Source organism: Argopecten irradians, chromosome 2, assembly GCF_041381155.1.
Source record: "Argopecten irradians isolate NY chromosome 2, Ai_NY, whole genome shotgun sequence".
Classification (NCBI taxonomy): Eukaryota; Metazoa; Mollusca; class Bivalvia; order Pectinida; family Pectinidae; genus Argopecten; species Argopecten irradians.
Genome location: NC_091135.1, coordinates 16,435,594 through 16,451,824, shown reverse-complemented (window position 1 = coordinate 16,451,824; position 16,231 = coordinate 16,435,594). Strand labels below are relative to the sequence as shown.

Below are 16,231 nucleotides of genomic sequence, written 5' to 3'. Positions count from 1 at the left end.
GTCCTTTGTATGGTAAAGGAAAAGCTGACTTTTCCTGAGCCCCTGGTCTCACAGATACATTCTTAAATGTCCTTTGTTTGGTAAAGGAAAAGCTGACTTTTCCTGAGCCCCTGGTCTCACAGATACATTCTTAAATGTCCTTTGTTTGGTAAAGGAAAAGCTGACTTTTCCTGGAAAAGCTTACTTTTCCTGAGCCCCTGGTCTCACAGATACATTCTTAAATGTCCTTTGTATGGTAAAGGAAAAGCTGACTTTTCCTGAGCCCCTGGTCTCACAGATACATTCTTAAATGTCCTTTGTTTGGTAAAGGAAAAGCTGACTTTTCCTGAGCCCATGGTCTCACAGATACATTCTTAAATGTCCTTTGTTGGTAAAGGAAAAGCTGACTTTTCCTGATCGAGCCCCTGGTCTCACAGATACATTCTTAAATGTCCTTTGTATGGTAAAGGAAAAGCTGACTTTTCCTGAGCCCCTGGTCTCACAGATACATTCTTAAATGTCCTTTGTATGGTAAAGGAAAAGCTGACTATTCCCGAACACAAGCTCAATTGTCCGTTTACATAATATTTATTTTTGTTTTTATTTTTTTTGCCATAATTGTAATTACTTATCAAATATGATGGACAATTTTAGTGCTCCCACTGTTCAGAAAATCTCCATTTAAAAAGATGAGTAAATTAGAGGGTATAATTAATTAATATTTAGCTGCTTGCTGTGCTGTGATACCTGGCCAGTATGTATGGCATTAAAGTATTGTTTTAATTAGAGAGTATAATTAATTATCAGCTGCTGGCTGACAATACCTAGCCAGTATGTAAGTGCATTAGAGTATTGTTTTAATGTGATACATATGTGTGTATTAGCATGCCAGAGATTTGACAGCTTACAATTAAATTATCATACAAGACACCTACACATATTTATATTGATAACAACATGGGATTGTCCTCGTCTGATACTAGACAGACACATGTTTTGTCAGACTGACCACAGAATGGCACATTAAGGTCTCTCGAGATGTCTGTGTATATGTACAGTCCCTGTCACTGATTTACCTGTGTTTTACCAGTATGATAAATCTTACCTGCATGTCTGTGTGCAGGTGAGAATCCGTCAGTCCTCTAGATATATGACGGAGAATTAGATATGCAATCATGTTTGTAAAACAGGTAAGCCAAGTGTACTACTTGTATAATTATAAGATTACATATATAGATGTTCAGATGTGAGATGTACAATATTGTGTGTTGTTAACTCTCTTTTGTTGAATATTTTAAACATCAATATATATCATTTAACATGGCCTTATACACGGTTGAAATCTGACATGGATGATTTAAGTATACAATATTGTTGCAGTAGAAACAACAGTAGGAGTGTAATCATTGTCAGAAAATACAATAGCTGATTGAGCTGATAAGGAGGTTTACCGGTACACTAGTGGTTAGGGAGTCCTTACATTTAACAGTTATCTTCCCTTGGCTCAAAAAGTTAGTGTAGATACATCATTATATACGGAGTTATCTACCCCTGACACAAGGTATTAGTAGTCTACTATTGGACAGAACTACATTGTATCTACCCTTAGGAGAAGGTATTAGTTATGTATCCAGACAGAATCACATATTCCTGGGGGAATTAAGGCATTCATTGGTCTATTATAAGGCAAAGTTATCTTCCCTTGGGAGAAGAAATTCACTATCTCATTAGACAAGAGTTATCTACCCCTGGCAGAAGATATTTAGAGTAGTTATAGTATTAAACAGAGTTATCTACCTTGAGAGACCGTATAGGACTCAATAATACACAATGTTTAAAAGTTAATGTTTAAAAGTTAATGTTGGTAAAAATCATTACCCTCTCTCAGGAGCGCTGTCGGACAATAAAGAACATGTATATCTGTAGCTTCCTGAACAGGAATTGTTCCTAGAAGAAAATGTGATCATGTCTATGGCATTTGTGACTGATGTTTCTGTGTTATTGTTTGCTATTATAACACTCCAGGCTGATAACTATTGTCAGAAAGTTTGAAGTATGGAGTTAGCATGCACATGTTTGTAATTGCTATATCCTTCCACATGGCGCTTCAGTTATTAGAAATTCTATAGATCACCTGACTATTCTCTCTTACTAATTAGAGCCTTAATTAGGTCTTCAACTTTAACTTTATTGTAGAATTCAAGTGGAGGATAGACAGGTTTGGTTTACAAGTTTAGAGAAAGCAAATAACCATCTCCATTGACATAGCAAAGCAATTTAACTGAGCTTTATTATAACTGTTATGTATAACTGTCTAAAGGTTGTGTATCAACTGCCTGTGGTCTAATACAATGGCAGAGGTAAAATACTGAATCATGGTGTTCAGTGTTGGCATTGTTGAAAAGATAAAGTTTCACAAAGTCACTCACAGTTTTGAATTATTGTTGTGTATTCTGATACCATTTGAATTTCATAGCATTTTGCACATTTGATACAAAAACTGTTGTTTTCATGAGATGGTATAATGATTAGGAAACACTGCATGTAAAATAGAATCTGAAATGTTTGGACCTCCTCTTTATCACTGTTTGTTTACCTATATGATGATTTGTTGATTTTGTTTGTTTACCTATATGAGGATTTGTTTATTTTTCTGACATTAGAGATCCCCACACACCTGAGAAATAGATATATTTGGTATTCTTGTTGTATTACACAACAGATGTTAACATTTACATTCCTGTACAAGTATGTACACATCAGCTGGTATCTATCAAAACCTCCCTACACACACACTGATGTGGAAACTAGTTACAGATTGCTCAACAATCTATTTTTTATTGCAAATATCATCTGATACTTTGAAAGATATCTGAAGATTTAAAAGCGTTTAAAAGTAAAATTGTGTTATTCAGAAATAGCAGCAACTCTTTCTGTCAGTTTACTAAAATCAGCATGTCGGTCCAATCCATCTGTCCATTATCTGTCCGTCAAGTAAACTTAGATTGGGCCAAATTAAATGAAAGCGGTGTTGGAGACTATAATGTGTAGATGTGCATGCAGTTTTTCTTTCATTAGAATTTTGGTTGCAATGGTAATGTGGTCACTATACACAGGTTTTGTAAAATCACTAGTTTCTGAATCAATTTTGTGAAAATTCTTTGTCAATTGTTGTAACATAAATGGATGTCTATATTTTGACATATCACATGATTTATCAGTTACCATGGAAATATCATTGGTTGCATTGCTCTTATACAAGGTGTAGGAGGGCATTTTAGATAGCCATTAGACCTACAGGGACCAGTTTTAGGAACTTTCCTTAAATTTAAGGAATCCCTTAACTTAAAATTGTCCATAGAAAAGCATAACAGAATTTAAGGAAGGCTCCTTAACTTAAGATTTTTTCCTTAACTATCATAATGCTTTTCAAGAGGGAAATTTAAGTAAAGGAATTCCTAAAATTTGAGGGATGTTCATGACATTGGGCCCAGTTCTAGTTAATTTTGTTAAAATCTTTTCAAAGTGACTTTGTAAATGGATTTTGATAAATACATTGTAGTTTGATACTGAACAACCCAATAGTATGTACAAACGCTTTGTTGGGTCACTATAGAAACTATAATCCGGCATTTATAGAACCAAGTTTTTGGTAACAACTTGTAACTTGATTTCTCTAAATACAATCTGCTTTGAAAGACTTTAATTATCAAATTTGTTAAACTTAAGGAAAGCTACAGTGCATGCCTCCAGATGAGACTGTCCAGTCAAGTTGATTATCCACAAAGGGAAGCTATATTGAATTACCATGTGGCTACCAGAAGTACACAGGGCAGGGTCATACATTTGTCTGTTCTCTGACAAGAAAAGTCAAAGAAGAAATCTGAGTTGCGTTTAGATTTGAAGGAATACACAAATTCAATTATTACAAGTACAGTGATTGTCATGACAACAAAGTAGTGAGGTCACCAGGGCAATGTGCCTTTCTGGCTTGGTTGAGAATACAGTAGAGGCTCCTTTCAATAGCAGATAATTTTAGAACTGGAATTTGGAAGCTAATGGAGCTATAGTCAATAAAAATACAATAAAATAATTTAAATGACTGACTACACCTGCATTGGGATTCTGTGTTTTTGTACTATTTGTGGACTGTTTTTGTGTAGCCTTTTTTGAGCCATAAACTGGTGACTTATAGATATGGAAACCAGTGCTTTGTCTTATAGATCATCTAGAACACAAAAGGCAACATCTCCATATATATTGTAAAGTTACATTATAAGCTTGGTAGTCGGACGAATAGGTATGTAAAACAGAGCAGTGATAGAGAATGGAACTAGTTTTGGGGCTTTACATTCTGATTACTCTATTTCATTGATAGAACACCTCTATATCTCTGTGATGAGTAGGGTAATCTCCAGAATAAATTACAATTTTTCAATAAACACCTATTTTATTAGCTTGTTTTCATCAGTCTCTTGGGTTCCCAGTAATCAGGAGAACCATCAACAATTTATCTGTCTGTTACCACCATCTGATGCTTTCTCATCAGACCGCATTTCTGTCCAACTTTGATACGCCTTTGTCTTCTTGTCTTTCATACCTCCACTATCAGGAGAGCTCCATTTCTATCTATCTCGGTCTGACATGGTGATGTATATTTTTTGAACAAACAGAGATAAACTGCTCCTTGTATGTCACCCTCAGCCCATGATCGGTTGTGTAATCGTATCGTCAACTGAGCTTGTGCATCTTGTGGTGCATATCCTAAATCGAAATAACTTTGTGCAGTGGTGCAAATTTGTTTAAATAACCTTAACCTTGACACTTCATTCAAAATCTCAGGAAAAAGTTATATCTTTTAAAATTAGCAACTTCTTGTCAACAACTATAAGAGGCCTAGATACCTGCTAGCATGCATGGATGAAGAGATACCAGGTTTGTTCAAATGAATGACCTTGATCTTTATTCATTCAATGTTACAAGGGTCAAAAAGGCTAAATGACTAAGAGGTCTAGAGACCAGATATTTGGCCTGTAGCATACTGAAATGAAGGACTACCTAGCTAGTTTGTTCAAATAAATTTGACCTTGAGTAAACTTTACTATACAATGGCATGATTTATTTCTGCAGGTGAGCAATGCAGGCCCATCAGGCCTTAAATAAATGTTCTGTTCGTAGGGCAATAGCTGCCCAAACTAAAACATTACGTTACCATCTTGGATACAGATGGAACTTAAACATTAAAAGTAGCTGGTATTGGCTCCTCATATAATCTAATTTGTTTTAACCATCAGGGTACTTGGATAAGGTCACATGTGCAGAAGCTAATCATTATAATCAGTGTGTTTATATGACGGGTATCAGCCTTACGGTAGCATTGTAAGGAAGATGTGTTTGACTATATGTTAGTACATGTCAGTGGTGTTATATAACAACAGATTAGTAATCATCTCAAAAGTGGTGACCAATCAGTGTTACTGTAAACAAACTTTATTTCTTTTTGACTCATTATCATGCAGTACTAACTTTATCATGGAGATGTAATTTTGGGATGTGTGACTTGTTGTTGACCTGATTTATTATTTGCTGTAAAATATACATCAGATTTAATCACACCCAAAAGTAAGTTAGGTTTACAGTCATCAGAAATTATTTATATACAAACAAGGCTTTAGCAACACGGAAAGAATGACCTTGACCTGAATAAGATTTATTGGAAAAGATATACAATAATTGACCTCTGATTATACCACTTATGTCAGATAGTTGATGTAACAGAATCAACTTCAGAAAATGTTTGAAAATATTCAGCATTTTTATGCCCTTACAGTGGAATGGGGGCATTTATATGTTTGTATCGGATTAAGAAGATAGCGGCAGATTGCTTTATTGGCCTCGTTTTTGTACAGTTCTTTATAAGATGTACATGGCGGGTTTGTCGTGGCTGAGTCACTACAATACTGTGGAAGTTTGTGTACACTAGTAGTGATTAAATACTACAATGATAACAACCTTATCTGTAAAATAGTGCACCTTAAAACCTGTTATAGTTATAAGGATGTTCTGTATATGGAACTGAAACTCCAGTTTTGTGTTTGCCAATCACAAATTGTGACAATATACTAATGTTCTATAAACACACTGATATAAATTATTGCTAGGATTTCAATTTGAGTTTTGGAGTGTATTTATGTGTGATTTTAAAAGTATAAAGTATATAGTTTGCAATCAAATGTGTTAAGATGTTAAACATTTACACAGTTGGTATTCAATGTTATCCTTAATTCATCATTTTATAGTTAGCTTGCATTTAGATTGTATTTTATCCTTTGCTAGACATTAAGTATATTAATAGCTTATGTAAATAGTAGAGGGTCCTGGAGCACACCTCTTTTACTGTTTACAAGGAAAGTTAGCCAACCTTACATACAAACCTAATTACACTTCAGGACATTTCATCATCAAGGGGAGATAATTCACAATTGTTTATCAGCACACCACTCAGTTTATGTTCTGGTCAGGAATTAGGTATAAATGGAGGATGATGTATATCAGATATATATCTCTTATACATTACATGTTTTAGGTTTAGTTTGTTTGTACAATGATCTTCAGATTTTCTGATTGAACAAGCTTGTTCATATAATCTTAGTTATATGTGTCATTTTAGTACATAGCAAAGGTTAGCTTAGTTGATACAATAGATAAAGTAATTCACAGGGAATCCTACCAGATATCTAGAGCAGCCGGTTTGACTATGTGGATTTTGTTTTCTGAAGCTCTGTTTGCTATTGTAAACTCACTATCAAAACCACAAGAATAAATGGCTAACCAAAATCATAAAATAAGTTGCTTCCTCAATGTGACAAGGATGTGCGGTCTGTCTTGATTGTGGCAGTGTGTGCCTGCTACATTCCACTTGTAACCATTGCGGCGGACAGGTAAAAAAATGACACTTTCATGCCTCTTTGTTATGGTGTTGTAGAAAATCAATATTGCCCAGCAGTATTTCCTTAGAAGGTTTGGTATTAGGTGTGTACTGTGCAGAGATATTCACTTTGAAACAAGATTCTATGGCAAATTTTGGCAATTTTACAAGAAAACATTTACTTCTGTTGCACTTTCTGCAGAACCCTTGCATGTACATCTACTTATTGTCTGTTGTTTATACAATATCCTATTGATAACTTCCAAAGAGAGCTTAATCTTTATCAGAGAATAGTCAATAGCTCATTCACGATTCTTTTTATTCCCTCTCCTCTCCAATAACCTTAAAAACTGGCTGTCTTACATTCCATGAGGTTTAATTGTCTTGAAATCTGACTTGGTTTCCATTATTAAAGGATTTGTGGGGTTGAGATATTAATGTCTAATAGACAATGTATCTTTGTGTAATGACTGGGGTAGACATCCAAGGCCAGATAACTCTGCACACTGTACATTACAAACCTTTTATCATCTTAGACTTGGATTAGGTATCTTTGAATATTGTAAGCTTGGAAGACAAAGCATTTTCTGATTTTGGTTTCTCTGAATAAATTTTTTTTGTTTGATTTGGTGTTTGGATACATCTGCAGTGCAGTTTTAGTGTTTTATATTTAATATTATGTAAGGCATTTCATCAGTTTATCGGTGGATGATGAATCAGTCTAACATCAAGGATGATTTCTACCAAACCCTGCATGTTATGATTTTAGTTAACAATATGTCACGTATGATGGTAATTATAGTGATTGGAATAGTCATAATGTAACAAGAGAGGAGAAAATGGAGCCGCCAGACTGGGATTTGAACCGACCTGAACACTAGCGGAACGCTCTACCACTGAGCTACCTGGTCACCAATGATTGGCCCAGTCCAATCCTGCTACAATAGGTTAGGATAAGTAGCATTATGATTTGAACTACATACCAATTGAATCTTTCACATTTCATCAGGTTCTGTTAACGAAAATATAGCATTTCTTTGTCACATTGATGAGGTTTTGGTCATTATAACGATGACTGTACATTAAATACACACTCGGTCAACATGGCCATATTCTACAACATATTTGTGTCAAGTCTCCAGCAGATTTTGTTATGAATCAAGAGGGAATTCATTAATAAATGGAAGTTTTAACCACAAAGACTGCTATGGAAGTGTTAATGATATCCCTAATGAGGAAATGCTGTTTTATTTTTGTTATTGTCCTGGGTATTGAGGTGGGAGGTTTTATGGCCAGCAGTCTGGCCTGGTTATAAGGGCCCTAGACCTGTAGGGACCTTTATCTGGACAGCACAATGGATTAACTAAAATCTTATCCTAAACGTGTGACAGATTTATTTTCTAGATTTTCTGATATTAATTTTATTGGTTGATGTGATCCCCCTGGTGACTCTTAGTCATTGAAGGTCAAGGTCACTGAAAGGCACCGTCAAATGCATGTCCATTTGCCTCATTTTGCACAGCAATTCATCAGGATATTAGGTTTTATAGTATATAGGTATAAATGTAGAAGATAAAAGACCAAAAGATTACAGCATTAGTTTCAATTATTTTACCATTTCTTGTCTGAATATGAACAGCAGTCATATAATGTAAGATTTAAACTTCAGCAAGGGGAGCTGCATACTTATCTTAATTAAATGCTGAACATTAAAATCTACAAAGAAGAAGTTAAATGTCATTTAAATTTTCCAAAATATCAAAAGTTGTTTAGATATCCTGATATGATAACTATCTTGTTTTTGGATATTTATAGTAATTAGTTTGTGACTGGTTCATCATCAGTTACATTTTTCATCCGAGTGGTAATCAAATTAAAGTTTTAACTTAAGTCATCAGGAACTTTTTCTTTGCTTATGAACAGTAATAAAATACAAATGTAGTTAAAATAAACAGGAAAATATAAACCATATAGCTGAGATATAGAGACCAGAGAATTGGTCTCAAGGATATCTTTGCCTTGGGTTATAAAATTGTTTGGATAACAAGGTGATGAACAGCAGTTTAGAGAGAAAGTACAGGGTCATTCAACAAGGGTTTCTTTCTTCTTCAAGGGTTAATTACATGTATATATATAGTGTCTAAGTAAGCCATCATTGGCTGGACATGTCATACATTTTATGTAGTATTACTTTTATGAAATGTTTTTACATGTAGGTTGTAAGATGTTTGACACTTTAATAAAACAATTGAATTGAATTGATTGAATTGGTTTCCCTGGATTTGATGTGAGATTTAATCAGTAGTATGTCATAGTGTCTCGGTGCTGAATTGAATAGAACATAAAAACTTAGTATATTTTAACATTTTATCTTTGTTCATATCGATTCTTACATGTGCATGTCTTGTATGCTTGGTCATTAAAATGTTTGGCACATGTTATAAATCAGGGTTATTACAATGTTTGGCATGTTGTAGATCATGGGTCATTATAATGTTTGACATGCTTGGCACAGACTACTGCTGAACTGACAACCCCGAAGTATGTAGAGTGTGCCAATTTAAATGGATGTAAGTTAACACTTGCGATATATTGGCAGGACTTGCCATAACACATGTATCTGTGTAAAGGATGAAGGATTAGATGTCTATCAGCTGTTTAGGCAAACAAATTGTCAATTATCATTTTTGATTAATGAATTGTTGTCAAAGATGAAGGCTAAAACATGGAATATGGAGTATGGAGCTATATTTTGCTAGCTGATTACTCATTGCAGAGTGAACAATATTGAAATTTGAACTTGTACCCATGGGTCATCTGTGATGGGGTAGCCTTAGTGTGTCAGAAATACCTTCTATATGTTGTTTTAAGCTATAAGATGTTTCTGATGATATCTCAATAGTGTATCTGTTACTGCTGGCATGATATTTATGAATTTCATAATATTGACTGCTAAATCTTGAAACTAACAGTAATATCTATGTAACAAGTCACTGAGTAGCCCTGTTTCAGGTCATATCCCAGTTTAATACTCAGAGGCAGGTAAAGCCATTGATACACATAACTTGATGGTGACCCACACAGGGGAGATAATCCAGCAGTGCAGAGGGTCATCAGAGTCCTGGTGTCATTTTGACAATGTAAATTTTGTCAATGCATTAATTTAAGAAAATAGACCTACTATAAAAATGATGATGGTGAAACATTCATTTAACTGAACATTTTTGATGAGATCACTAATGAGCTATAACCGTAAATTTAGATCTGTATATAAAGTCAATCTGTAACCATAGTAGTAAATGTCACTAGGTGTATTCTGTATTTGGCTATGTTCCAGTCTCTGTAGCACTGAAGAAGATAATACTTTGTAACCCTAGAAGATACTGTATCTTCAGTGTGATAGACAATTAAGGAAGAACATTTTACCAAGTGACACCACAGCTAGTGTTAAATGTCGTGCCACTTTACATTAACTGCTAGAGTTTCTTCTCTTCAAAAGCAACGTTTCTATATTCTGTGAATATTATTGTTATCCCTTTGCTGCGAAATTCAGATACCGGGGCGGTATATGTAATTTTGAAATGAAGAGATAATATAGCTTTATAGAATAATAAACAAGTCTCTGTTTTATGTATCAATTGGTAAAGAGAGATAATATTCTGGACTTTTCACCTCGTTGTTTGATTGCTGTTTATTTCTCAGCAAGGTCACAGTAAGTCATTATAAAATGATTATTGATATGCGATGCTAGTACACTGTATTACTGGGTACTATTTTGAGTTATCTGCCCTTGTAGGTAGGTTTTGATTGTGACGTGTTTGCAAATATTATATAAAGGGAGATATTAAACTCTGTAATATGTTAATTTATTAGTAGAGCAACAGAAGAATAACTCATTCACCCCTGAAGACACATTTAGAGTCTTCAAAATCAGAGACTAGACCAGTCCATTATGAAATTCCAGGGGTGAATGAATGAAAAATTTGAGTTATAATTTTGTTGATGGAAATTGTCATGTTTGATGTCATCTGTAGTTTTTGTGAACCATTCTGCTTGGTCTGTTTATATCGACCACAGACGTTCAGGGATCATAATACAACGCTTCATCCCTCAAAGTGTTTCCATTTTTAGAACTCAATATGGCGAAGAAATCTGTCTTGCTTTCAATATGTCATTGTTACTTTGAAATTTCTGAGGGGCTATTTAAGGATTTGATCTGCAACATTGTAATCAGTGTAATAAATGTCCACTGTCCTTGGAGTAACCAATCTGGATTATTTATAGCTATGTTAGCTTGATCGTGTACAAAATAATACAGTGATATAATGTATCATCATACAACATCAATGTAACTTTGTAATTTTACAGTGTCAGTATGTACTAGGAATCTATCTAAGTTATTTATTCCTATGCATAATTTAAAAAAATTGATGTGAATCTTTGAAATAGATATGTCAGTTATGAGTTGAAAGTGGAATGATCTTTGGTTTGGATATAAATGAAGTGATTGGTTGGTTGGACTTTGTGATGAAGGGAAAGAAACATTAACAGGGGCGTGTCATTAGAAGATTATAAGGCATTCATCACCAAGTTCATCCTAACACTTTTATAAGGACTGTGGACCATTTGTTTCAGCTGTGTTTTATAAGATGCTGATCCAGTTTTGTGAGGAGGGGATTATTTTGTTGTTTTCTTGGTTATCTGACTATCTGATTTACAGAAATAGATTCTACAGGATCTAACAATGGCAGGTTTGTGTCAGTAAATGAACCGATGGAAAGATTAAAATGATCGGTCTACAAGTGTTTTATATAGATATAAAGGTATAGATTGTGAGATGAGGGTCTGGATTAGCCAGGACTATATGAAATAGAGGTACAAGGTGTGTACTTGGAGAGGGTTTTACACCAAGACTTTCCTGTCTGTGGCAGGGATCAGAACATTATCTATTGACCAAGGGACTATAAACCTAGCAACATCACAGTGTCTATATAACACTATCCATATTAATGTCTCCTGTGTGCTTCTGGTGAGTAAATTGTTGATAAACACATGTATTTAATATATTGTTCAAGAATGGCTTTGCTGAAACTGACCTTAGTGTTTTAGGGGTTTACTTTGTTTAACCTTGAACTTTTACTGTTGAAGGTTCACGGACATGTGTCTCTGCATGGAAAGCTACAGTTGTGACCTTTCAACAGATTGTCTTACCTTGACCTTTGATATTTCAGGACCATTTGAGTGACTATGCAAGGAGTGCTGCAGTTTCAATTGTATAGAATTTTTCTGACCTTGACCTTTTACTATTCCAGGGTCATGGGACGTGTCACCCTACATGAAGAGCTACAGTTGCATCTTTGTTTATGTTTTTGACCTTGACCTTTTATCATTCCAGGGTCGTAGGACACGTGACCCTACACGGAGAGCTACAGTTGTGACCTATAACCCTGGGAGTGTGTCAGGTGACTATGAGGAATCAGAAACTATGTCAAATGTGGAGGGACCGGTCAGTAATTTCTCCAGAGGGGGCTATATGCGATCAAGTCTGCCCATCGTGCGGTCACCACCCAACACCTATGAGAGACCAATGGGTGAGTAGAAGATGACTTTTTACTCATGACTTTGTTTAGAGAACATCAAATTTGTAAAACCAAATCTTGTAGGATAAGTTATTGTTAAAATGTATATACTTTTGTAAGCTTTGGAGTGTCTTTGCTTCACCATGGAATGAGAAATAAGTTTGTGGGGTGGGGGTACCATTATATGTGTATCCATCATGTCATTTCAGGTCCCCTCTCTCCCTTAAATGTGATATATTGGCTCAAATATTACAGAGCTATCTTGTTTGATATTGGCTTTTAACTTGTATACCAACATTCTCATGTAGCTACTAAATTATAAGTTTAACATATTCAAAACTGAATGAAAATACCTTTGAATTTGATCGTGCAAGAATTATGGAAAATATTAAGTCATTGAGATAAACTTTCATTAATTTACCTTGATTGTGAAATTCGTTAAAATAAAAAAAATGACCCGCGAAAGAAAGTTGGTTTACATTAAGCATATACAGTAAAACACTGTTATAACAAACCTCTGGGGACCAACAAAATTACTTCATTACAAACATAGTTTGTTATACACAAATTACACAATTTACAGGAACCTTGGCAGAAAAGAGAATTTCTACATTATAAGTATGATTCTGTGTACATTATGACCTGTAGACTGTACTACTGTTTGACTGCTCCAGAAGTTCTTTGCTCTTTCCTAACAAACCTGTCTTTGTTTTACAATTATCCTTGATTACTAAATCACCAAATAAAATTTGTCTTTAAGATCTATATATCATTGGAAGATTATAGATACTGTCCTTATCATAGGTTCAGACAAACATATGTATACATATACATTAATTTTATCATCTGATGTTAAAGATATATGTATAGGGATGTGTTCAAAGCTCACATTCTGTAGACAGGTGGACTGAAGATATCTGTCAAGTACATGTGGGTTTTAGATGGCTTATGTAGAGCATGAAGCACTTAACAAAATACACAGTCCAATACTCTGTAATATGGCTAAGATTTATATCATATTTACTTAAAAATACATAGTTAAATAATCACTCACCACGGTCACAGATATTTGACTGAATTTTCGTAGCTCAATTTGAAAACATATTTCATATAATAAAGGTATGGTTGGTTTGAGTAAAATATTTTTAGACTGGAGTTACAAGTGATCAAAGTCACTGCTTAAAAAAATGCATAATAATTCAGGTAACTTGTATAGTCTAGATCAACTATTGTCAATATTTTTTAAAAAAAAAAAAAAAAAAAAATAGTTGTGGTTTTGGTCTGTTTATAATGTGTAAGATTGTTTCCTTTCTATATTAAATAGCGATATCTGGAGTCATTTTGTCTCTCCTTGGAAATGAATATTGTGTTTTGTCCGTGTCATGTATTGAAAGACGAGGACACGTGATACCATACCCATCTTATCATGTATATCCCATGTATTTACAGCATAATGTCTTACATATATTTTGTTTTTTGTTGAATTGTTTATACATTTCCTATTTATTACTCTGAATTAGAAATAGATATGTTGTTTGCCCAAATAGGAACGATTTTGCTCTCAATGAACGGACTCAATACACATTTTAAATACCACCGTTGCAAAGAAAGATAACTTTACAATTAAAGAATTATGTCTAGATAGTTCTGTACAAAGAAGTGGAGCTTCTTCTGGGATATAAGAGTTGGTTAGATGGAGTTTTAATAAAAATGTGAAATTTAATTTTGCAGGATTTGTATTTCTGATCTATCGTGAAGAGACGAGGCGTGCTGTGTTGCCCAATGAGATCACTCACTTGGATACAGTACGGGCCATGTTTGTACGAGCTTTTCCACAGAAACTTAACCTGGAAATATTAGAGTCACCGCGCAGGAAGATCTACATCCTGGAGCCTAAAAGTTCTATCTATTATCAACTGGAAGATTTACGGTAATTATCTCTCCTTTTAACTTAAGAAAATCTTTCTGCGAACAAAAGAAAATCTTTCTGCGAACATTTTTGTTGTTCTTAAATAAAATTGGTTGTTTCCTAATCATATATTGATGAACAATATGTGACATGGCCTTTAACCTTACTAAAACCATTATTTGACCTTGACATCTGTGATTTGGCCTTTAACCTTACTCTCCATTATTTGACCTTGACAACTGTGACATGGCCTTTAACCTTACTTTCCATTATTTGACCTTGACAGGGACATCCGTGACCGAGCTGTACTGAAGATACACGAGTGTGACAGTTTCGAGCCTCAGAAGATCAAGGAGCCTGCCCCTGAGACCAGGGGCAAGCTTGTACAGCCCCCTGCTGGGCAGAGGGGACCGGGATTCCCTGGGGACTCCCCTGCTACAGCCATTACTGACCATGTAAGTATTCCCTAAGTGGTAGATATAATTAGGGAGTTGGTCCTTCAAAAATTATTTCACTCTGACTTTAAGTTCAGAGATTCAACATAGTTATATAACTCAGGATTGAAACATAATCATCAGTTGCTCTGAAGTACTGGAAAAATATTAAAACTGCTGAAATAAACTTTTGATTATATTTTAATTATGAGGTTTATACTACTACTTAAAGTCAGAACGACCAAGGTTTTCAACCTGAGTACTCAAGTAGCAAGTTTGGTTGGTACCAGAAAATTGCATGCTTGGATTTAAAGATGTGTTGAGTTGTATTGGTTTGGGTAAAGCGCAATGAATTCAGGATATGTTAATAGATCAATATTTTTTTTTTGTAAATATTTTGTAAGAAGTTACATTAATGTCTGTTCGTAACAACAGAGTCCTACATACATCAGAACACTGTTATATGCCTGAGGTTGTATTTGTGATCAAAATTACTGAGATGTAGACAAAAATCACTAAGTCAGATTTTCTATGAGTTTGTTACCTGTTTTAGGTACGGAAAGCCCAGACAATGCCTGCCAGCATGGCTCATTCCTATCCGACCTATGTAGAAATGGAGTATGAAAGGCCAAGATCACAGACACCAGACCCAGTCCGAATGTCAAGGAGTCAGGGGTCATCGTCAGGGACATACGGTCGGGTCATGTACCAGTCCCCTGAACGCCAACTCTCACTTGAACGACCAAACCTAAGACCAATTCCTGAAAATCACCAGATGCAAAATGGCTACATTCCCAATAATAAGGTTCAGTACGATGACATGGACGGCAGAGGCCAACCAATATATGGCCATCTGACAAGCAGTCGAAGTCAGCCTCCCCCTGGGGATCCTCTCCGGAGAGCATTTTCTCCTCCCCCCTCTAGTGCAGTTTCGCAAGATTATGATCATTTTCGAGCACCAGGAGGGCCAGCACCGGGAGCACCGCCTCAGACATACGTTGCCCATGGCACAAGGGCGAGCAATGTTTCAGCACCGCAAAGGGCCACAGGACCAGGCAATGATCCAAGTTTGTACCCATACAATGTTTACAATAACTGTGATACATAGCTCACATCTAGTAAGCTGTTTCTAAGCTCACTGACCTGTTCAGATAACTAATAAGTGAGCTGGCATCATATACTGTTATTTCTTTGAAATTGCCCCTGGACATTAAGTATTTAAAGAACTGTAACTGAATCAGTCAGAATATTTCTTAACATATTTTGACCTTGACCGATCTGGACTTAAAGGGCTTTTAGGGGAAATAGAGATAGGAAATTTGCTTCTTATAGTTACAATGTTTAGCCACTGACTTAAAAATCTATTTCAAATGTTATTTACCTTGTATCTATTAGCTTCAAT

The 16,231-nt window shown here is 35.1% G+C and overlaps 1 protein-coding gene across 15 annotated transcripts in view; it reads left to right on the top strand.

The window, feature by feature from the left end:
• The window catches only part of LOC138314620 (SRC kinase signaling inhibitor 1-like), a 166,842-nt gene that overhangs the window by 132,730 nt on the left and 17,881 nt on the right, over positions 1-16,231 (top strand). For 13 of the 15 annotated variants that reach the window (XM_069255042.1, XM_069255043.1, XM_069255038.1 and 10 more), the window contains 4 exons: positions 12,303-12,498; positions 14,218-14,416; positions 14,682-14,850; positions 15,383-15,896. In XM_069255042.1, the coding sequence (XP_069111143.1) occupies positions 12,303-12,498; positions 14,218-14,416; positions 14,682-14,850; positions 15,383-15,896 (1,078 nt within the window). Of the gene's footprint in view, positions 1-1,139; positions 1,170-10,951; positions 11,937-12,302; positions 12,499-14,217; positions 14,417-14,681; positions 14,851-15,382; positions 15,897-16,231 lie in introns of those variants that run through there. The other 2 variants (XM_069255050.1, XM_069255051.1) reach the window with 2 other exon arrangements.